This window comes from Symphodus melops, assembly GCF_947650265.1.
Source record: "Symphodus melops genome assembly, chromosome: 20".
Lineage (NCBI taxonomy): Eukaryota > Metazoa > Chordata > Actinopteri > Labriformes > Labridae > Symphodus > Symphodus melops.
The window spans coordinates 15,658,861-15,682,946 of record NC_136710.1 but is presented as its reverse complement, the minus strand read 5'-3'; the positions used below and the strand labels follow the sequence as shown (position 1 = coordinate 15,682,946).

Sequence of the window (24,086 nt, the reverse complement as noted above, 5' to 3'; positions counted from 1 at the left end):
AGTATTGAAGGGACGACTGGACCTGATGCTATAGCTGAGGTGTGGAGAAAGCATTACATGAATGTATTTGTCAAAAGTGAAGAGTATTGTCATGTGATGTGTCCTACAATGATGGTGTGGTGATTAGACCGGCTAATGTGCGCTATGCTGTTGGGAAACTAACAGTAAACAAAGCCTGTGGCCTGTGACCAAATAACAGCAGAAAATCTGAAGTATGCCAGTCATAGAATCACCAATTCACCAATCACCAATTTGACTTTTTCCAAAAAAATCTACTATATTTATGTTTTCTCAATGCATCCAAAGTCTATGATAGAATAAATCACAGTAAATTATTTATGAAATTATTTAACTGAGGAGTCCCCCCTTGTCTGATAAGAATATTGCATTACTGGTATTTGTATCAATCCCTATGTGCTCGATGGAGCAGGAGTATATCGACACCCGTTTCAGTGACCTATGGCGTCCTACAAGGTGGAATTCTGTCACCACTTCTCTTTAATCTGTATATGGACGATCTCTTTAAACAGCTTAAAGCTTGTAAGACTATGGTGGGTATGGTGTGAGATAGAATTGTTAACTATGTCATGTATGCTGATGACTTTGTAATCTTGTCACCTTATAGTGCTGGCCTTCAGCAACTTTAAAGTATCTGTTGGATCTGTGTGACATTAAGTACAACAGTATAAAGTTGTCATAATAGTAAAAGCCAAAGCTGATCAAAAGAAAAATTTACCTTTGTTTTTTTATCTCTGACAAAGCAGAGTGTGGTGGATAAAGTCAAATGTCTGGGACATATTATCAGAAATGACTTGAGTGCTGATGTGCAGTGTCAGTGCTGTAAACTATATGCTCAGCTAATATGCTGGCATGAACATTTCAAAAGTGTGACGATGTAAAAACAGAGCTATTTAGAGCTTGTAATTTCACCTCCACTGTCTACAGCCCATTTATGGTGAAATTACAGTCGAACTATATTGTAAAATGAGAAAGGTACAGGTAGCAACATTTCATGCTGTTTTGAGACATTTTATGTGTCGATTTCACACTTCAGAAAATGTTATTATAATGTGACTCACTCAGCCCATACAGTACTGAGTGACACAATGTACTTGTGTTTCTGGAAACAATGGTGTAAATGTCTCTATGTATTTTAATCATAGACAATGGGAAACAGCATTTATACTTTTTATATTATTATTATTGTTTTGATATCCTGTATTTGTATATATTGTGTATGGGTCTGAAATAAAGTATAGAGTAAGTAAAGTATCAGGTAGGACGATTAATAGTAAAAAGCCAGAAGTAAAAATTGGTGCATGTTTACGATTATCTCAATCTGTGATTCCCATCATAATCCATATCCTGTTCTATTACTGAGTTATTTAAGCCTGTAGTTTAAAATTAGTCAATAACATACAAACACGGCTACGGGGGATGCATTGGTTTGCACTTTTGCCTCACAGCGAGAGTCTTTCTGTGTGGAGTTTGCATGTTCTCCGGATAGACTGTAAATAGACTTTAGATATGAATGGTGAAGCCTGAGTAACTTTACCCATCTGTTACTACAGGGGGCTTTGGAGTCATCATCAATTTGGAAAGCACCAATTTATAACAAATGTTATCTCAATACACTTCATAAAAAAGCAGGTTAACCTTTTCAATCAATGATATGATGACTCCAAAGCCCCTTGCAGTAACTTACTCCATTAATGTTTACAGTCTGTGGAGGGAACATACGCATGTGTGATAAAAATGTGGGAAAAAGTGACGTCATTTAGCAAGATCAAAGCAGAAGGTTTTTTAGGATGGTAAAATCATTTGACCTAAATATCCTTTCTTTTCCATCTTACCTTTCAGGTCTGTTCCACAGAGCTATAGCCCAGAGTGGGACTGCCATCTCCAGCTGGTCTGTCAACTACCAGACCCTCAAATACACAAAGATCCTTGCCCGAAAGGTGGGCTGCACCTACACAGAGACAGCCGACCTGGTTGACTGTCTGAGACGCAAGAACTTCAGGGAGCTGGTGGATCAAGACATCCAGCCAGCTCGCTACCACATCGCGTTTGGACCTGTGGTGGACGGAGACGTGGTGCCTGACGACCCAGAGATCCTCATGCAGCAGGTGATTGTCTGGCACCAGTGACAAGACATGTTCATACTGGATTCATACTGTGTAGAGGTCGAGTAAAAAGAGCTATTGACACACCAGATAGAGGAGAAGATAAATACATTTTAGCAGTAAGTGAGTGCGACCTTTCTGCGTTGTCAGCAACTGGTAACACACTGAGACTTAAAGTGGAAAAAGCTGCATTGTAGGTGGTGTATATTGTTTTTGTGGTACTGTTAAAACCAGTCTCTTTAAAAATGTTGCATACACTGTAGATTGTTGCAGGCTAACTCTTCAAAGCTGCTGTATAGAGCTTTCAGTATGTGTTTTGGCGCCCCCTGTTGGCAAGACAGTACCACTGATGCCTTAGCTGATCTTTTCCTGTGCTCAGTCGATTTCTGACAAGAAATGTCATACTGCTTTCTGTTTACCATTAAAAAGAAGGAAAATACAGTCTCTTCAGTGAGTTGTAAACAGTCTTCGCTGACACCTTCCACCAGGCAGTGGTTATAGGTGTTGAATATTCAATTATAATATCTGATGGTCTTGTTTGCTTATTTAGGCCAAAAAGAGGTATCACTCTTAATTCACTCTGTTTCAAGATGATAGGATCTAAAGAGGCCTAAAGATTGAAGTCACAAGTCATATCACATTTTTCATGAACAGAAATCAGTACTACCTAACTGTAAATAAACTATCAGGCCTGGAGAGATAGTTTCATTAGAGTTACATCTCACATTTTTTGGAATACTGAAGCTGAGAAAACAAGACTCAGGACATTTACGGCTACTTCTTTTCCAGCCTGTCACATTAGTTCTGTTTACATGTAAGAAATAATCAGAGATTAGCATCAAAAGGTTTCTGTGTTTTTTTGATGGGGAACAATTTAGCCACATCACAAAGCATGAAATTGAGCTGTTGATTGACAGGACTGACTTCAAAAACAACATGTGTTAAGAGGTTTAGCTGAACTGTTTCTGTAGAATTTATCTTTGATTTGTGAGCTTACATCGGAGTAAATGTTTTCTTAAGTTAACATATGGCAGGAATTTAGAAAAACAGGTATCATGTACCTGAGTTGGAGTTCTACCGCACCTTAAAGAGTGAAAGCCCCTGGAGAATTGACTGGAAATATTAGAAATGCAATGTTATTAAAATGTAATGCATCATGAAGCATACACAAAATCTGAGAAAAAATTAACATTCATTTGTCAATCAGAATCATCCCCCATTCATTGTGTATTACAACTGTCTGACTTACAACCTCTGATTTAGTTTTCCAGGATCTCTCCAGATTTACAATTCTTAGTATTAATATCAAACAGAAAAGATTAACAAAACTTAATTGAGTTTACATTCATATAATAAAACAAACACACAGAGACCTGCTCTGTTAACGCAATCTTATCACTCAAAATGTTATTCCACCATTTGTCCACTAGGGGGAGTTCCTCAACTATGACATCCTAATAGGAGTCAACCAAGGAGAGGGGTTGAAGTTTGTGGATGACAGCGAGGACAATGATGGCATCTCAGCTGCAGCATTCGACTACACCATCTCTAACTTTGTGGACAACCTGTATGGCTACCCTGAGGGTGAGAAATCACATCAGTTTACTCCTCCAGGCTTATAATGTCTTTTATATATTATGTCCTGAACCACCTCTCAGATCAGAGAACTTTGTGTGTAATTGTTAATACTCGTTTCAGGAATCATGACATTTTCTGGATTTAATTAAAGGAAATAATCTAAATAAAGAGATAATAAGGGGACTTTTTTGATAATCATCGACCAAATATGCTCCCTGATACCTGACCAAGGAGTGACATGATTTTCAAAAGTTCTTAAAAACATATTTTATGAAATAATGAGAAAAGGTAAATGTGAGACGAGCAATGAGTACCAACCAACACATACAGTTCAAACCCAAGAGATCACCAAATGTATCACTGAGATTATCCTACACTATGGTAGGTCTGTCTTTGGCCTTTAAGGCTCTGTGAGCCCTGATGCAGTTTCTCATCATCCCCCAGGCAGCCAGATCCCAATCACTGTGCTGTTGTTTGGAATAGATCAGCCTGCAAACCTCTCACAGCAGGAAACAATCCAAATAGAGATACATCTAAATAGCGTAGTCACACTTTCTCTCAAGTTCTTGTCACTCATCAGCTCTCTGCTACGTTTATGGTCTCTGTTAACCTTTGTGCTGCTCAGTCTTTTTCATTATCTTTTAACTATTCCCCTCACAAACAGGAGCCTCTCTAGTTTTTTGTTGTTGTTGTCTTGACTATGAGGAACTGTCATTCCAGTTTCTCAGGGCGAAGATTTTTAATTTTTCCTGATAGTTATTTCAGGTTCTTGTAGCAATCAAGTTACTTTTGTTTTGAGTATTTGTCCTTCCAGTTCCCCATAGCAACATGAAGTCATCAACCCTCTATTCTTTAAAAAAAAAAATCAAAATGCTCTGTCCGTCATGAATTTTTTCTCAGCTTGTTAAGTTTTTTCTTTCTGCTACTTTCTTGTCCCTTCCCCCCATCCTGCACTTTATCCTCCAGGCAAAGACATCCTGAGGGAGACCATTAAGTTCATGTACACAGACTGGGCAGACAGGGACAATGGGGACATGCGAAGGAAGACCCTCTTAGCTCTGTTTACAGACCACCAATGGGTGGCGCCGGCAGTGGCCACCGCCAAACTCCACGCTGAGTTTCAGTCCCCGGTATACTTTTACACCTTCTACCATCACTGCCAGACCGAGACACGACCTGAGTGGGCTGATGCCGCCCATGGAGATGAGATACCCTACGTGTTTGGCGTGCCCATGATCGGTGCCACTGACCTGTTCCCCTGCAACTTCTCAAAGAATGACGTGATGTTGAGTGCTGTGGTTATGACTTACTGGACCAACTTTGCCAAGACTGGGTAGGCCTTGTTCATATTTGTTTATATCAGTATATTATAGACAGAGCCCCACATATCTAAGCCTTTTAAAATTGAAACTGTTCAAAAAAGATGATCACAGATATGATGGGTGACACAGTGAATTACTGAGTTAGAAAGTTTTAGGGTTAACAGAAGTGTTTTTTCTTCACAAAAAAGCTTAATTTAGAAATATGTATTTACACTGTTAAATATTGTTTATATTATTGTTAAACAAAACTAGTTTCATCTAAAAAGCCATCAATGACTGGACTGGAGAACAAGTTCCAAATACATGTCCCAATCAAAGCAACAAAACCAATGCCCACTGTTCTTTCCAATTTTGAAATAATTATCCATCCACATTTGTATTTTCTTAAGATTACGAGCACATAGCCTTTGAATCCATTCAAAAGATGTCACATTAATCCCGTACAAAATATAACAAAACAGATAAAACTCATACCAAGCTCACAATAATACTCCAACATGCTGACAGGGTCAAAAACTGTTTAATACATTTTAGCTCTGACATACAATGTCAACCAATCCTGGTATGAACAAATATCTGCTCTTCAATAATGCTCTTATCTGCTACTTGTGCTGCAGTCAGTGCTTAATTCGTTTTAAACAGGGATGTGCTTGAAAAGTCGACTTAAGGAGTCAAGTCGGCACCCTGGCTATTCAAAACCGTCCGGTTATTAGTCCATTCATCCATTTTCCACCGCTTATCCGGGGCTGGGTCGCGGGGGCAGCAGTCTAAGCAGAGACGCTCAGACTTCCTTCGCCCCAGATACTTCCTCCAGCTCTTCCGGTGGGACCCCGAGGCATTCCCAGGACAGCAGAGAGATATACTGTAGTCTCTCCAGCGCGTCCTAGGTCTACCTCGAGGCCTCCTCTGGTAGAGACATGCCCGGTACACCTCCCTAGAGAGGCATCCAGGAGGCATCCGGACTGATGCCCGAACCACCTCAGCTGATTCCTCTCGATGTGGAGGAATGGCGGCTCTACTCTGAGTGCCTCCACGCTGGCCGAGTTCCTCACCCTATCTCTAGGGGTGTATTCACACCTTCACTAGAAACAAACTTGAAACAAAACCCAGCCAAAGAGGTAGTCTCAGTTCGCTTCTGAACAAACCCTAGTACGCTTCGTTTAGGGTGTGAAAGCGACCAGACCTGAGTCCGGCCCAGTTCTAAAAATCATATGCCATTTTGGACATCACAGGCTCCTGATGCCACTCGTGTTAAGGGAAATATTTTTTTGGGTAGGAGCACAGTGTTCTTTTCTGCTTCTATTGCCTACTTCTATATAAGCGCTGATCTTCGGTCTATCTTTCAGACACTTACACTGGTGTTTCATTGCTCTGTTCTTTTTTTATCCAATACTTTTAAATCACACAGACTACGAACATATCAGGAGCGTTTTCCTGGGGCTTCACTTTATTTTTCCCTCGTGGCAGTCTGATCCTCTTCCTTTCCCCCTGCGCCACATACTTCATTTGATAACCTCAGCCATAATTATCATAACACCAGTTGATTGCCTACACACAGGCATACGTGTGTATGCATCCAAAAGGTGTGCCCAGCCACCCTACGGAGAAAGCCCATTTTAGCCGCTTGTATCCAGGATCTTGTTCTTTCGGTCATGACCCAAAGCTCATGACCATAGGTGAGGGTAGGAACGAAGATCGACCGGTAAATCGAGAGCTTCGCCTTTCGGCTTAGCTCCTTCTTCACCACGACGGACCGATACAGCAATTGCATGACTGCGGATGCTGCATTGATCCGTCTGTCGATCTCACGCTCCATCCTTCCCTCACTCATGAACAAGACCCCAAGATAATTGATCTCCTCCACCTGGGGCAAGGACTCCCCACAAAGGGCAAGCCACCTTTTTCCAGTCAAGAACCATGGCATCAGATTTACTACCCCACCAGGGTATAGTAGGGTCTTTTAGAGGTTTGAACCAGAGAATTAGAGAGAGCTCTCCATGTTAAGGTGATCCCACGATCCAAATGTTGACTTGATGTAAGTAATGTAAGTTAGTTACTTAGTTAAAACCTTAGAAAACAAGCCTTACATTTTGAATAGCCCTGAATGAACCCTTGTTTTAAAACCTGTTACTAAGATGGCAACTTTGTCCTCCATTAGGGATCCAAACCTGCCAGTCCCTCAAGACACCAAGTTCATTCACACAAAGCCCAACCGATTTGAAGAGGTCATCTGGACCAAGTTCAACTCCAAGGACAAGCAGTACCTCCACATCGGCTTAAAACCTCGTGTTAGAGACAACTACAGGGCCAACAAGGTGGCCTTCTGGCTGGAATTAGTTCCCCACCTCCATAGTCTACATGAGGAGCTGTTCCCCACCACTACCCGCTCCCCATCAGGCCCGGGCCCAGGAACCCACAGACCCTGGCTCAGAACACCTGGCCCTCGCACAACCCGTCACCCTTACCCTACCTTCCCTTCTGATCCAGAGCCCGAGGGTTCAGAGCGTCCACACCAGGACCTCTTCCCAGGAGACACCCGAGACTACTCCACTGAGCTGAGTGTGACGGTCGCTGTTGGAGCATCGCTCCTCTTCCTCAACATTTTGGCCTTTGCCGCACTTTACTACAAGCGTGACAAGCGACATGAGATGCGGCGTCACCGACTTTCTCCCACACGAGGTGGCCCTGCCAACGACCTGGCGCACAGTCAGGAGGAGGAGATCATGTCCCTGCAGATGAAGCACTCAGAGCATGATGCCCACCACGACATGGAGCCACTCCGGCCCCATGACATCCTTCGACCCGCCTGCCCACCTGACTACACCCTGGCTTTGCGCCGTGCCCCGGATGATGTGCCACTGATGACACCTAACACCATCACCATGATCCCCAGCACCATCACCAGCATGCAACCCCTCCATGCCTTCAACACATTCCCTTCCACCGGCCACAACAACACCCTGCCCCATCCTCACTCGACCACCAGGGTATAGTAGGGACTGGCCCAACACAGTGCCACCTAAGGACCAGGGAAACTGGCTCTGATCTAGAAGTGAGGCCTCTGGAGGTGGGCCTTTGTTCTGTACTCTTTTTCTTTTGTTTCTCCAAAAAGAACTTCCTTCATCATGTGCTGTCAAACTTAGCAGCTTCACTGGTGGTGTGTGGAGAAGTGAACTGAAAGACAGCATATGATCAGTCTGGGGCTGATTTAGATCTTTCAAAGATATTTTTTTCAAAGATCTGCGGTTTCCAGACTAAAGCCCCCTAACATTTGTCAAAAGGACGAATGCTATTCGCCACTTGCTGTTTTCCCTTTTTTACTTTTCCGTCTTCTCTTTTTTCACTCCCTTGTGTGTTATGTGCATATATCGTTCTCTTTTCTACATCTGTGTCTTATCTCGGCTTTGTTGCTCTCATCTGACATGTGACTCTCTCCCTTTGCTCTGAGGAATTATGAACTATCGAGCTGTAGAAGGCCTTCTGGGTACATAGGGTACATACAGTTATCATATACCTATGAAAACATTGACCAGCATTCTTGGTGCCAAGTATGTACTACTGTGTTTGCTTTCTCATTGAGGGAGAAAAAAAACCTAGAGAAAATTCTACAGTGTTCCTATTTACTCTCAATTACAGATGCTGTGTGTTCTCATGACAAAGTGCCAAACTGGCCCTCGATTGTGTTCTCAGTTTTTCATTTTCTGTTTATTTTTTTAAGGCATTTGTTTAACTGTTGTTTTCTTGTGGAAAGATTTTTTTGCTGAAAATATAGATATAGAGAAATGATATTATATATATATAGTTATATATAAATATGTACAAAGGAGAAAGTATATCAAAGGGTTTTCTCAGTGGGGATCTATGCATGAATTCTTTTTAAAGGTGATGATGGGGGAAAGGACACTGTATCTGTCAATGCACGTTTCCCAAATCTAATCAAATCACATCGGTCCAGTCTGGATGTTTTGTTTTATGTCACAGGGAACAATAACGCCACACAAAATCTTGTAATAACCAAACAAATCCTTGTCTCTACACTCATTTGTTGAAAAATGTCATTGTCATAAATCTCAAAAGATGTTGGGGTCAAAACAACAACTGTGAACACACTCCTCTATTCATTTTCTCCGTATTGTTTTTAAGCCTTTTTTTTTTCTCCCATCAGGGAATGCAGCACGCCAACAGGAAGCCCTTCATCTTACAGTAAATACTTTTCCCGACTGCATAGAGATGATTGTTTTTTAGCGTACGTGAGGAACCAAATGTGTTGTTGTAGCCCGCCTGTTCAGAATTATTTTTGTATTTCAGTGATGCAGACGAACAAAGCCCCTGCTATTTTACGCACACCTTCCTCCTCCTGTCTGCACCCCTATCTCCAGCCCATGCATTTTGGTAGATGTGTGCGTGTGAGAGAATGTGTGTAAATGTGTGTGCATGTATGCTGACCTGCTAATTAGAAAGCAAGGACATAGAGAGGAAGACAGGTACGATCGCATTCATGATAAAAACTCCAAATATCCAATCACCCTCCACTGTTACATCACTCACTCACACTCTTTTCCCCCTCCATGACTACACTTACTTTGTATTAAAGGTGACACCCATAAAGTTCTGATCACCCATACCGCCCCTGCTTCCCCACAAAATCACAGAACACCTGACTTGTCAGCACTGCTCTACACAATTTCTGACCTCAGTTCAGCTTTGCTTTTATCCTCACATTCAAGGGTTAGCTCACTAAGCTAGTAGCTTTTTGTGAGCTTCTCAGTTGTAAATGAAACTCTAAGCACACCGAGGGTAACCTGTGGACCTTCACGGCTTGCAGCGCTGCAAAATGAAAAAGGGACTTGGATTTCCTAAACAGGGTAAAAGCAACACAGCAGCAACAGCTGTGACTGATTGTGCTCAAACATGTGCAGGCCTACAGCTCAGTTCTGTCCCCCTCTGATTCCAGACTATGGATCTCAAAACGTGGGTCATGAGTTAAACTTAATACATTATGTTAACTGAACTGCTGTGCTGTTGTTTGAGCCCACAGGAACACATAGTAGCTGACTTTCAGTATGGGAGAAGTTAGTCACCGGTGCTGTCTTTGCTTGTGCTCTAGCTTTAGCCTGTTTGTTTGTTTTCAATTTTATTACTGCCTAACAGGGTGGAGGGGGAGGCCTGGAAAGGGAGATGTATACCTGGCTGCTCCTGTCAGAGGTTTTATAAGCCCTCAAAGTGAAATGTGCACAATGTAGAACACAAAAAGACTGACTTGGGTGTGCTAGAACAGATGATGGACGGGAGTGCAAGGGAGGGGGCCCGCTGTGGAAAACAGACTCTGGGAGGAGACTGGGAAAAGACTCACAGCCTTAAATGTTGAAATCAAAATCAAAAGAGAGGACAAATATGGACATTCAAAGGCATGGTCGTCTTTATACCCACAATGTTTGCCAGGAGGATACCTTGCTGGTCTGTTCAGAGGATCTGATCAGATCCTTTTGTACTCACGCCTGTGTATCAGGAGGCAACGAGGGAGTGAGAAGAAACCTCACAACAGCCACAACCACACCAGTGGAGGGAAGAAACAAGGTATTCAGTTTGCTCTGATATTTTTCCTCGTCTATTTTATAAACTACCACTAGAGGGAGTCGTTGTGACAGATTCACTGCAGTCTGCACTCTCCTGGGGAAACTGGATATGAGAAGAAAAAATACCAAACTGGGTGGCTGAAAAGAGACAGATACACAACATCTGGAGGAGAATCAAAACTGTACATTTTTAAGTGTAAGAATCAAACAGACAAAATATTTGTAAATATTAAGTTTCTTGTTTGTTTATCTTTTTCTTTTTTTTCTTTTTGAGTGAATGAATGAAATGCTTTTTTGTGACAACAGACAACAGGTGCAGTTTGCCAAAGCCATGACCATTTGCTTGAGGATTTCAATTCATTGGTGAATAAAAACTGCTCACCTTTTCAAACTTTCCACAACATGAACTAATGATTTCATTTTGTTCTCGTGTCCATTTATACATGGGCATTCTGTAGCACCATTTAACCAGGAAAGTCACTGTAGCAAATTCATCTCCCCTTATCAGACGCAGTTAGCATGTGCTAGTTTCCAGAGTATTTGACCTGATCCAACTTTACTCTGATAAATCTCTGCTGCAGGAACTGTTTGACTTCAGAGTGTTAATGGAGACATCAGTGAGGCTAAGAGCCTTGATAAGAGCCAGCTTTGTTTATCTAACTGATTTAATATTGTGTACTGAGACACTAAACAGAAGTGCAGCCATGTAAATATTAGCTCCCCTCACATGTAGCCATCTTCACATGTAGCCACTTGATCACACGTGAGACAGACATGAGGGCTTTGATACCATAAGATGCCTCAACTCCTCGTATGAGATCACCCTGGTGGTGTGATGTGTTTCCTTCCACACACTGTGTTGCATTGTGGTTATGGAGGTTTGTGTTGACCTTCACATGTGATGTCATGTAGCAGGGAACAGTTCAGGTGTAATCAGCGGCGAGATGGATGAAATGTGAAGGAAATCTGAAAATCCTGTCCGACTCGGAGCGTGTTTGTTTAACAGTGGATCAGGCTGTGTGAAGCTTCGTGGTCGCACACTTAGCTTTGTCTGTGCTGTAAAGACACTCAGTGCAGCCCGCTGGTTCACACACATGTGGCCAGATGTTCATTGAATTTGTTTTCACATGTCAGAAACAAGATGAACCCATGTCCATGATTTGATTTAAAGATCCAGTCTGAAGTCAGTCGTGCTAACAAGCACGTGGTTAATAACCCCAACAATTACACACTTGTTTCTACACTTTGTTCACTATAATCTTCTGCTTGGTCTCCATTGAAAAGTTGCACCTGTTGACTTGTTTTTACATTCTTTGTTGGACGCAGAAACCCGAGACTTGAGATGAAGAAAAATGTTAAATAATGGAATTTAAAAAAAGATGATTATTAAAAAAAGTATAGTAAAACTATATAAATAAATGAGGTGATGATATTTCTGTTTACTTTAGAAGTTATTATACACTGTATGCTGTGATTCTGATCTGGGAAACATTAAAGACATTCATAGCCAGTCTACTGATTCTGTCTCTTTATTAAATCAGTAAACAGAATATAATGATTTAAAATCCTTCTTCTCACTTACAGAGCTCTTAATGGTCAGGTAACATCTTATCTTTAAAGAGTTAATAGTGACATATTAACCATCTAGAAGGGCGGCTGTGGATCAGTGGTAGAGTCGTTTGTCTCTCAACTGGAAGGTTGAGGGTTCGATCTCCAGCTCCTGAAACAACATGTCCGATGTGTTCTTGGGTAAGTCACTGAACCTGAATTGCTCCCACCGCTACATCTGTGGTGTATGCATGTTTATAAATGGGTTACTTCTGATTACTTCTGGACCTGTGTGCTAGTTCTCTCTCTCTCTTTCTGTATTCATATCATATTTCTTCATGTCACGTTCCGTAAATCTTCATGTACTATATAAGTTACTAACTGTTTATATCCTGGGACCTCCTGAGTTGTCTTGTCTTGCAGGTTCTTCTGGATCGTTGGTGGGGATGGCCTGCTGCTGAACACGTCTCTTTATTTCTGCATGTCCCTCTAATCCCACTTTCCAAGATCAACACAGTTCTGACAGACAGCTGATCATCATGAGTCTGGTTCTGCTCCAGGTTTCTGTCTCTTCAAGTTTTCTCTTCCTACTGTAACTTTACTAAATGTAGCTTGGTGCTTTGCTCATGATGGATTAATGTTGAGTCTTTGTAGATAATATAATGAAGAGTGAGGTTTTTACCTACTCTTTTGTAAAGTGTCTTCAGATGACATTTGTTATGAATTGACAATTTATAAATGAATGTTTATTGATCTTTTCCAATGAGTGTAAAAGAAGGTTTGAGAAGGGACACTCCATCATTTGTGTAAGCCTGCCATCTGCTGGCATTGTGAAGCAGAACTCAACCATCAATTAAACACATTTCACATTTTCTCATAGCCACTGTTACTTAAAACTTTCATTACCGTATTATCAGCTTTGTTACAACCACAATGATCCATCTTGTGACATGTTTCAAAAAATAATGTCAGATGTGAAGAACCTTCTGATGATTCATGTTTAGAATCTTTTCAAAAAACTAGCTTTAATGGAATTTGTGATCAGATAATTCAACAGAAAATCTATTTAGGGATAACATTCCCATCTTCTACCTTCTTATCTGGGAGATTATCCTCTTGAACTATCTTCAAATAGACGTCATAGTAAACAACAAATACAACCAGTGTCTCTTTATGAGGGGAGGGCTGAATTCATGAGAAACTGCATTGATGCTTCTATTTGAGCCTGCAGAAACACATTTGAAATGAGAGAGATTTGATGTGGTTTTAGGTGGAAACATTCAGGAGAAAAGATGAGAGATAAAGTGCAATAAAGGTTTTAAAACATCATGTTGGTGGAGATTAGAAATCCTCACAGCCTTAAATGTAGAAATTAAAAACCAATGGAGAGGATGAGAATATATCAATCTGCCAATCTTTCAATCTGTGTTGTTTAACAGGGAACGTTTAACCCATAAGAGGCCTTCTGTTATTAAAAATTGTGGGTAAGAGGGAAGTTATCGGTTGGAGGTAAAACATGTCAACAGTTCGACAACTGACAGTGAGATCAGGTATTGAACTTTTTCTAATCGATTTTATAATTTGACACTAGAGGGCGCCAATGAGACATTTTTGTTTGTTTGTTTTGCTGTTTTGTTGTCATGTTTCTAATGATCAACGTGAGCCTCTTGTGACATCATGATTCTTGAAGATATTATTGGGCATTCAGTCTTTCATATTGAATATTATTATTATATTATTACAGATCTACAGTGTTTCTCTTGTTTCTTCACTTTTTGTTAGAGTAAAGTGATCTCATGTCAAAGCTTTCCAAGAATGTTATTTAAATAATATTCATGATCAAACGATACAGCAGATAAATCTGTCCTCTGACCTGTGAGGAGACAATTAATGGAAACTCCTCTGAAGTTAAGAGAAGTGATATAAGACACTGTTGTTGAGCTAACTAATGAAAGGTGAAGGAAAAGGACTCATAATGCACAGTTACTTCAAAAACAGTTCCTTCAGTAAAACTAGGACTAGATGACATGATGATTTGTCTGGTTACTTTATCAGTTATTTTACACTCTGCTATGATTCTGATCTAGAAAAACATTAGAAGACATTCATGCTCAATGTGCTGATTAGTATCTTTATTCAATGATTTGACAGAAGTCAGTTATGTATACATGTTAACAACACACCATGCAGCAGTACTCATCTTTAAATGTCTTCAAAATAATAATGTCAGGAATCAGAAACTTCACCAACAAACAAGAAAGATAAATGTCTGAGAATATTGATAATAATGCTCAGACAACATTGTTCTAAAAACATACACACAACAAATATTTGTATTGATTGACTTTCTGTCATGCATGATGACAACATCAAATATAAATGGAAGATATTTTCTCATAATACCACATGAGTATTTAGGCCAAAGCCCACCTCAAAATACAACCTCTAAAACCTACATGATTAAAACAACCTCGAAAACCTGAGAGATTTTAGAAAAAAACTTTGCAGAATTTTAACATCTACAAAAATATTATTTCTCAGCCTCTGCAGCAGATAGAGACAATTTAAATAATTTGAGGAAGTAAACCATTGACTTTCACTCATTGCATTTACACTAAAGATCATTCCTTTGTCATTTCATCAGTAAATGACAACAAAAACAACACAATACACTGATGTTTCATCAGGTCTTAAAGGTAGAAGTACGACAGCGGTCTGTTCTTCAAGCTATAAACATGCAAGCGTTGCATCTGGTCATCAAACAATAAAAATAAAAACTGCTCTAAACTACGTAGACAAAGAATAAAATACAAAATGAATATTGTGTCCTATTTAAAGAACACAACATGTCTGTTAATGTTTGTCTGAACATACTTCATAAATTCAAAGTCACACTGAATCAAACTGGAAACTTTTATCATGATCATAATGTGTCCTTACATTTGTATTGATCCAAAAACAGTCGTGATCAACAAAAAGAGAGTTAAAGAAAAGATTCATTTTCATCATCATGTTGGATTCAACCTCTGCTAATGCACTAGTACTAGTAAAAGCACTAATGCAGTGATTGTTGTTATATTTCTATATTAAGAGTCTTAGTTGTAAAATGTCTCTCTGCTGATAATATCTATTGAACTGGATGTGATTTTCCTCTTTCACATATAAGACTCAATCCATGAGCTCAAACAATCCATGAAAGGAGGATGTGCACCTCTGTACACTTAATGTGAAGGGAGATGATGTTAGTGTCTCATTTGACGCTAAATGAACTTTTGAGACTCTCTTCTGCAATCTGTGGTGTGATATCTTTCCAAGTATCTGGAATATCAGCAGGCTCTGCATTGTATGCTTTAGCAAACTCCTTGTTGAACCTTTTCAGTACGTACTTCCAGTAGTCTGAATCCTTAAGGCTTTTATCTGGAGCAATTCTCCAGTCAGGATAAATTGTGGCGTACTCCTTGTGAGGGTGTGTTTTTTCATTTGTGGCAGCACAGCGAAATGTATTGTCACTGCACACCAAGGAAGTGCATATGTCAATACCAAGTTTTTTTGACTTTGACCATCTCCATGTGCCCAGACCATCTGGTCGATGAATTGAAGTTGTGTGCACCTTATGCTCAGATGCTCCTGCCTCACAGGGTGCTTTGCAGAATGGACATTGTTTGCCACATCCAACAACACTTTTGAAAAGCTCATTCTCAGGCTTTACATCAAGATTTGCAAGTTTTGTTTTGATGTTTGTCTTTTTGAACTCCTCTTTCATATTTTCTTCCATCTCCTTCACACAAACAGTGAGCCAATGAGCAAACTCTTTCTGGTTGACATTGTTCAGGATCATAAAAGGACCAAGAGCATCCTCAGAAATGACCAGTTTGTCACCAAGTTCCTGCCGGATATCTTTGATCAATTTCTGCAGGTTGCCGTCCTCTTCTGCTTGAGCTTTCTGTATTGCATCATTTATGCTCTTGATACATGAACCAAGATGTCTGTCCTCAAACTCAGATAAAGACTCATGAGTCAAGACTTTAACCATTTCATCAAGGATCCATTTCTTAACATAACTCTCATATGAGCAGATATAGCTGTGGTAGTCTTCAAAGTTATCCTTTGAAAGCAAATCCAGTAACACTGAATACTGGAAGAACATTCGTGTGCTGAACTGGAACTTTGTCTTCATTTCTCCAATGATATCAGGACCCAAGGATCTGTTGATGAAGTTTTCCACAGCAGGCCTCAAGCAGTGATCTGTGAAATCTTTTGCTTTCTTTTGGCTCTGATCTCGTTCATGGAACTCATCCTTGAAATTCACACGGAACCTCTCTTTGTTTTGATTGAGACAAATGAGAGGATCATTCAGCTGAATGAAATCTTCATGCATTTTCTGAAAATCTCGAGCTGCCACTGCACAGATGTGCTGTTTCAGAGAAACCTCAAAGTCTATCTCTATTTTGACATCCTTCTGGTTTTTCAGCCTCTCATCAATCATGTGTAGGATCTCCTGGATGAAAGTGTTGTGGTAGTTGTTTTTTCTTTTCTTTTTTTCTTTCACAAACTGTGAACAATCTATTATGACACTGTCAGCTAGTTTTTGTAGCACCATCACCTGGTCTTCATAGTTGAAGTATTTGCTCGCTTTGTGAACTGCCTTGTTGAATAATCCTTCAGCTGAGACTTTGAAAGACTTCAATACACAGTCTTTCAGACTTTTTTGACTTAACAATTCACATGCATGACTCCCCTTGTGTGACAGATTGTCTCTCAGGTAGTTGGACACATTTCCCATGACATTCATGGTCTCTTGTTTGTAAAGGACTTGTTCCTTCAACATTTTTCTCCACATCTTGTCAAATTCTTCGTCCAGCGTTTCGTCTGTCATGTCCAACTTCTTCTTTCTGCATTCTTCAATCAATGCACCTACTCTCTTTTCTAATTCTTTTGTGTGGTTCACCTTGATTTTGTCGATCTCTGTCATTCCCTTTCGGATGTCTGTTGCAACTGTGAGTTGGTTCTGTACAGAGCTTTTCATTTCTCGACGAAGGCTTTTTGCACTGTTAGAAAAGTCCTCTCTGTATGCTTCAACAAGATGTACATGACCCTCTGTTTGCTTGAAGTACTTCTCTAGATTTTCAAGAAGTTTTGTCTCTCCTTGAGACAGAACTGAGCATGCTTCACTTTTCAACTCAGTCAGAAGTTGTCCAATGTCAGACACTTCACATTTCACTCTGCCGAAGTTAGAAATCTTTATTTCTGCATGTGATGTCCATGAGTACATTTGTTTTTTGAACTCCCATTCCCATTTGTTGAATTCTGTGCAGAGCCTCATGTAAGCATCAGCCACCAGGCTGTTTCTGAAGCTGAAGATGAAGTTTTCATGCTTGACAGCATTCCACAGACTTTCTATCCACTCTGTAAAGTCAGAGATATCATTAGCAGAAGACTCACATTTTCCCAAAATTTGAACTATGTTCTTCTTCAGCTCATAAACAGCCTCACTGTACCCTGCATTAACTGGTGCCATTGGTGGGCTCCCATTCCAGAGTCCTGGGATGTACCAGTTTCCAGTGGCTGGATTGTACTCCATCACATCAGTGAAGCTCTTGTTCTCTTCCTTCTTTTCCATTTTGGCTGCAGCCTGGGTCATCTCATTCAACTGTTCTAAGAGCAGTTCTCTTCCTCGTGAGTTGTTCTCAGGGGCCGAAACATCTGCCACATTTTGGTGAACAAACTGACATCTGGGTTTTTTACCCACTGCTGTCATCCTGAGAAATGCATGCACAACTATCTGTAGGATGTCCTTCATTTCTGTTGAATTCTCCATTGCAATATTGATGATAGTGATATCACTCAACCCCACTACAAGTGTTGCAAGCTCGTTGTCATGCTCATAGCTGTTGTCTAGTTGTGCAAGCTCTGGTGACTTTAAGCCCTCAGTGTCAATGATCACCATGAAGTCACACTTGAGTTCTTTTTTGACATCTTCATTGACTTTGATGAGCAACATAAAGGCACCTCGAGTGCATCGACCACTGCTGACTGCAAACTGAACTCCAAACATGGTGTTGAGGAGAGTAGACTTCCCTGTACTTTGAACTCCAAGAACTGTGACTACCAATATCTTGTTCTTAGGAGACACCAAGTCATTGAGCTGAGACAGAACATCAGTCACCCATCTGAGAGGTATATTAGATGCATCACCATCTACAAGCTCAAGAGGAAATCCATCAAGCAACAACTCTGCACACAGTCTGGGCAGATGTTTGAACTGTTGACGTGACAGATTTGTTTCTGGAAGGGAAACTGAAGCTTCATAGATCTGACCCATCTCACGGAAGAAGTGTTCAATCCCAAGTGAGCTGTTGGAAAGTTGTCTGTCAATTTCTTTGATTTCCTCTTTGTTTTCTGAACTTTTCTTTTTGTTTTTGTATGTTTCTCTGAGAACAGACAGTTTCTGTCGAGACAGATTATCAAGGTTCATTCGCATCCATTTCAGGAAATAACTCCTCTCAATATCTGGACTTGATATTGCACTGATGAAACATGGCATTGCTTCAGACATATCATGCAAGTTCTGCTTTTTTCTAAGTTCTTCTTTTTCTCTCTGAAGTTTGCTTTTGTATATTTCTATGTTTTGATCCCCAACTTTCCGAAGTCGAAACTCTTCCTTCTCCAAGCGAGTCAGTTCCTTCCATATTTCACCTTGCAGAGGTAGCTGAGCATCTTTGTATTTGGGGATATCTTGAATTTTTGCAGTGATGGCATCTGCATTTTTCTTTGCAGTCTGGCACTCTGTACAATCTTCATCAACCCAGATTCCCAATTGATGGGCGATGTCAGCCATCTGCTCAATTTGCATCTGAACCTTTGTGTTCTCCACAACATGTTTGACTGTTTTGCGTAGATTTTTGACAAAGTTTGCATCATTCATTTGTTTGGTCTTCAAGAGGACGTTTTTAGTCAGATTCAGCTTGTTCGCCACCTTCTGTAGAGCATCCACACTGAACTGCTGGCTTTGATGATTACCAACCAAGAAGATCTGGGCCTTGTGATGTTGGTTTGAAAGCAGTTCACACTCAGGGTCCAAACTGTCAAAGAACACAAAAACTGCTGCTGACGTCTGACACAAAAAGGAAAACTGTGTTTCAAATGAAGCAATGTCCCCACGAAGGTTAGCTACAGCTACCGGCTCACTGAAAACATCCATGTTTTTGTTTCCACATGGTAGGTACCAGGTCATTTCAGTCAACCCATTAGATATTCTCCTTGGACAGTCACCATTTTCCATGTCCCTGTGAACAAAGATGTCATGGTTCTGCTGAGAATTGCTCAGAAGCTTATTGAGGGTCTCTGACTTGGACAAGGAGCACTCACCCAGTCTCACAAAAGAAACCATTGGAAGTTTAGAGACAACAATTCTGTCTTCAATAAAGCCCTTGGATTCTGAGAGTGACAAAGGTCTGTACTTTTTAACTATGTCTCTCATGGCCCAGAGCATCAGTGAGCACTGCTTTGTGTCACAGTTAGGAAGCAGAAGAGGCACAGAAAACTGACACATGGACATTTTGAGTGCCATTTCTTGCTGCACAAAACCATCTGAACACAGAAAGAGAGCAGTGATGATGTCAAGTGGGTTTAACCTGTTATTTGAATTCAGACCATCAGAACAATCATCAAACCATGTCTCATCTGATTCAGCATCACAAGCTGATTCACATTCAGATGTAAATGCTACATTCCTAGCGTTCACATTTACCATCATCATTTTCTTCAGAAAATACCCTGGCAGGTCTGAGTTACACTTGGTAGGTTCATCAGTGCAGGTCTTCTCACCAATCTGAAGTATTGTTCTCAGGGATAGCTTCTTTGTGAAGTGATGCTTCAATCCCAGATCCTCCAATAGGCTCTCCAGTTGTCTCTCTGTGGAAATGAACACGCTTGTTAATTCAAACCTATTCTTGGTATTTTTACTACTTATCATTACATGTTCATTTATCTATAGAATTCATTCATGTACATATGCTAAAAAATCTGACAACACTTCCCAGTGCGCATAGTGGCATCTTACATTTGGCTTAAAGCTGAAGTTAGCTATGTCAAAATGAATTATGTTTGTGTGGTTTTTTTCTGACTTTAAAAAATAAAATAAGTTTTCAACATACTAACACATAATGTATGTAGAATAATCTTTCAATTAACATTTGAGAAAGAAAAGCTGTTTCTTGTTTAGACTTATATTGTGTGTTCTCAGTTGGAGTGGTAAAAATGTCATTTTATTCTTTAAAAACTTTCATTAATTGTCTTCGTACAGCCACTAAAATCTTTGTCAGTCACAATATGGTACAGGGGATCACAGTTGATTTGTGATCTTTATGGAATGGGAAGCATTGGATCTGTGGACTGATGGGAAATGTATGATCATAGTGTAAAATGAATTAATTGATTTTAAATCTCTGAGTAGAGTTTCCGTAAAAATCAAGGTTTTGTTTTTTTTACACAGAAGATTAAATGTGGTGATAAGAAAGAGAAAAGGAAAGAGTGATAAATCTGATAACAGCATTTCATTGGTGCAAAACGCACCAGGCAAATCTGCTGTACAGAGTCAGACAGTGTAATCTTTCTGAACATTGTTGACTTTTTCTGCAGTGATTGACTGTTAGACATGATGGAATATTAATAATGAAAAAAGAACAGACATCAGGATATGAGGAATTCTGTGAAATGATACCTCCTTTGTCTTTGAAAAGTTATGTTTCAAAATGCCTCAAATGGTGTTAATCTTTCCATTTTCCCCACTTTCCCTCACTCTTACTTATCTTACTCTAAAAAGTTTATTGATGAAATAAACGTAGTACTATTTTCTCATTTCAGCAAAGCAAGAAGGATTTGTGGAGCAGATATTGATAATTTAATTGTGAAGAAAAAAATCTGATCTATTTTATTTTTATTTTAGGACCTGCACATGCATTAATGGAGAGATGTCAGAGTGCGACAGCTGCCCCCACTGGAAGTACTCCCTGAGCTGGTGGGGGTTTGGTGCCTTGCTCAAGGGTACCTCGGCAGTGCTGGAGACGTGGTCTGGCACCTCTCCAGCTACCAGACCAACTTCCATATTTGGTCCACATTATGATTTGAAACGGTGACCCTCCGGTTCACAACCCAAGTCCCTACGGACTGAGCTACTGCCACCCAAACTGAGCTTCTGCCGCCGAAGGTCGAATGGTTTAATATAGAGGGTTTTTTAAAATTTCTATTCTATCCATCAGCAGGAGTCTCTAAAGGCTGATCGACTTGCTCGCTGCTGACTTCAATGGCTGTCTCTACAGAGGGGCAGGGTACTAAATGATTAAAAAATAATCATCATCTCATCAATTGACTTTGTACAGCAACTAAAATCTTTGTCAGTCAAAATATGGTACAGTGGATCACAGTTTATTTGTGATCTTTATGCAATGGGAAACATTGGATTTGTGGACTGATGGAAGATTTATGATCATGGTGTATAATGTTTTAAAGAGGACACAATACCACCGTTTCAAACAGTCCCCTGTGGTCTAAATGAAACATCTGTGCTGTGCTTTGGTCAAAATACAACATTAATCGAGCGCCAGAGGTTTGTGACCCTGTATAAACCAGCACTCAAAGAACACTCCGTTTTGGCGTGTGTGTCTCTTTAAATGCAATGAGACCCTCTGAGTTTTCCTGGTAGACATCACTCCTTGCTAGCCAGAATAAAAATTGCGGCCCTGCGCAAAAGTTTTGCTCTCGGCTGGGGCTGGAGTCCATGGGTGGAGATGCCAGGGGAGGGAAGGGTTTCTTTCTTCAATTTTTTTTTGTTTTTTTTTTGTTTACCAGAATCCCACTGTGATGTCACAATGAGAGCAATTTTAAAACAAGGCCGTTTTCTCTGTGTTGTAAGATTTATACAGACCACAAACAAAGGACTGGATGGGTTCATGTCACATTCTGTGGGTTGATGGACACCCAGGTTAGCCAAATATAGGTTCAAAACCACTGTCAAAGTGGATTTTTCATAATGTGTCCCCTTTTAACTGATTTTGAATCTCTTAGTAGAGTTGCAGTGAAAAGAGACAGGGATTTTGTTTTTCACACAGAAGACAGAGGTGATGATAAGAGAGAGAAAAATAAAGACTGATAGAGGGAAAAAAGTCTGACAACAGCATTTAATTGGTGCAAACATGCATCATTCAGATTTGCTATACAGATCAAAGACTGTCCAATTTTTGTTGGCTTTTCCTGGAGTAATTAACATTTAGACGTGATTTCATAATGAGAGGATGAAATAAAAAAACAGACATTTTGCATGATTTAACTGAGAGTTTCATCAGACTTCAGTCAGAGTGAAATTATACGCCCTTTGTCTATGAATACTTATGTGTCGAATTTTCCCAAATTGTGTTATTCTTCTCATTTTTTCCGCACTTTCCCTCACTCTAACTTACCTCACTATGAATATTTTATTAATAGAATTCACGTAACACTATCGTCGTAATCCAGCAAGGCAAGAACATTTTACCAGGGCCCATCCGATGGGTCCATAATTATATTGTTATTGGGGATGAAAAAAGGGAACACTTTTTTTTGCAGGAGCCAACATATCAAATGATTCAAGAAGGAATTTAAAAAGAGAAAAAAACTTTTTATAATAAAATTTGCGGTTCAATGTGTCCATGTTTCCTGATTATTCAAAATTATCCTAAAAACATTGTTTCAAAGAAGTGAGTCCTTCAAAATCAGTTTATTTTATCATCTTTATGGAATGGGAAACATTGGATTTGTGGACTGATGGAAGATTTATGATCATGGTGTATAATGTTTTAAACAGGACACATTACCACAATTTCAAACAGTCCCCTGTGGTCTAAATGAAACATCTGTGCTGTGCTTTGGTCAAAATACAACATGAATCGAGCACCAGAGGTTTGTGACCCTGTATAAAGCAGCACTCTAAGGGCCTGATTTACTAAATGTTTGTGTGTATTAAAACGTTTCTAAACTTGAGACCAGCAAAAAATGTGCTATCTGATCTACTAACAGTGTGCAGAGAGGATTGTGTCTTTCATATGAGCAAAACAACACGTATTGTCCAAATAGTATACGTTTGCCTTAATGAATATGCAAAACGAGGGGTTTCTGCCTCAGTGTGCAAAATGCTGGGAGGAGAAAATGCAAAGAAGTTTATTTAGTACACGCAATGTGATTTACCAAGCCAAGCAAAAATTGCGGTGGTTGTGACTTTGTCTAAATTTAACACCTTTGAAAAGAACGTGCTAATCCAATAGCCCCAGTGTTACGCACTGCAGACTGCAGTTAGGAGGAGACATAGGCACAATAAAAGACGTGTTAACATGTTTAAACATAAAAATAAATGGTGTGCATTTATTTTGTATCTTGCTTCAATAATAGTTTAATAGAAACGCCATGATTGAACTGTAACTAAACATTCACAGCGTCTGCAAACTAAAGAATTTCAACATTGACACTAATGTCGTCCTATTTTCCTCTTCTCGCCAACATTACATTTTAAACTGGGCATTTCATTTTCTCGGGTTACGTGTCTCTGGTGCGTTCCGGGCGCTTCTCCAGAGCGCACTCGTCTCATCACTCTACAGCCCCCTCCCTGCTGCTGCGCTGTGGGACGCTTGAACGGGAGGCTCACCATGTTTGTACCCCCAACTTCAGTACCTGTTGCCATGAGATTTATGTCCGATCAGACACAGAGCTGACCAGCTTCTGGTGCGCAACGATGGCACGAGTGGCACACACACTGCGCACCAGTGCCACAGAGGACCGTGTTTAAGACCGAGGTTTTCTTATAAGCCACTTTTTCCTTTTGTTATATTCACATTTATCTGCTATTACTTGAAAATACTGGAAATTCAGATTACATAATTTACATAAGCAAAACTACATTTCTGTTGGGC

General features: G+C 40.1%; 2 protein-coding genes across 4 annotated transcripts in view; one reads left to right on the top strand and one right to left on the bottom strand.

Annotated features, from left to right (window-relative positions):
- LOC306841785 (up-regulator of cell proliferation-like) overlaps nucleotides 1–24,086 on the bottom strand; it is a 162,615-nt gene that overhangs the window by 38,483 nt on the left and 100,046 nt on the right. The window contains exons 4-5 of one of the 3 annotated variants that reach the window (XM_079371769.1): nucleotides 16,158–20,061; nucleotides 15,973–16,111 (exon numbers count right to left, since the gene is read on the bottom strand). In XM_079371769.1, the coding sequence (XP_079227895.1) occupies nucleotides 16,105–16,111; nucleotides 16,158–20,061 (3,911 nt within the window). In that variant the 3' untranslated portion in view covers nucleotides 15,973–16,104. Of the gene's footprint in view, nucleotides 1–14,258; nucleotides 20,062–24,086 lie in introns of those variants that run through there. The other 2 variants (XR_013781587.1, XM_079371768.1) reach the window with 2 other exon arrangements.
- LOC306841582 (neuroligin-2-like) lies at nucleotides 1,809–12,109 on the top strand (the record flags this gene model as incomplete). Its single annotated transcript, XM_079371525.1, has 4 exons — nucleotides 1,809–2,126; nucleotides 3,554–3,707; nucleotides 4,668–5,034; nucleotides 7,182–12,109. The coding sequence occupies 4 exons, from the start codon at nucleotides 1,809–1,811 to the stop codon at nucleotides 8,014–8,016; spliced, it is 1,674 nt and encodes a 557-aa protein (XP_079227651.1). The 3' UTR covers nucleotides 8,017–12,109.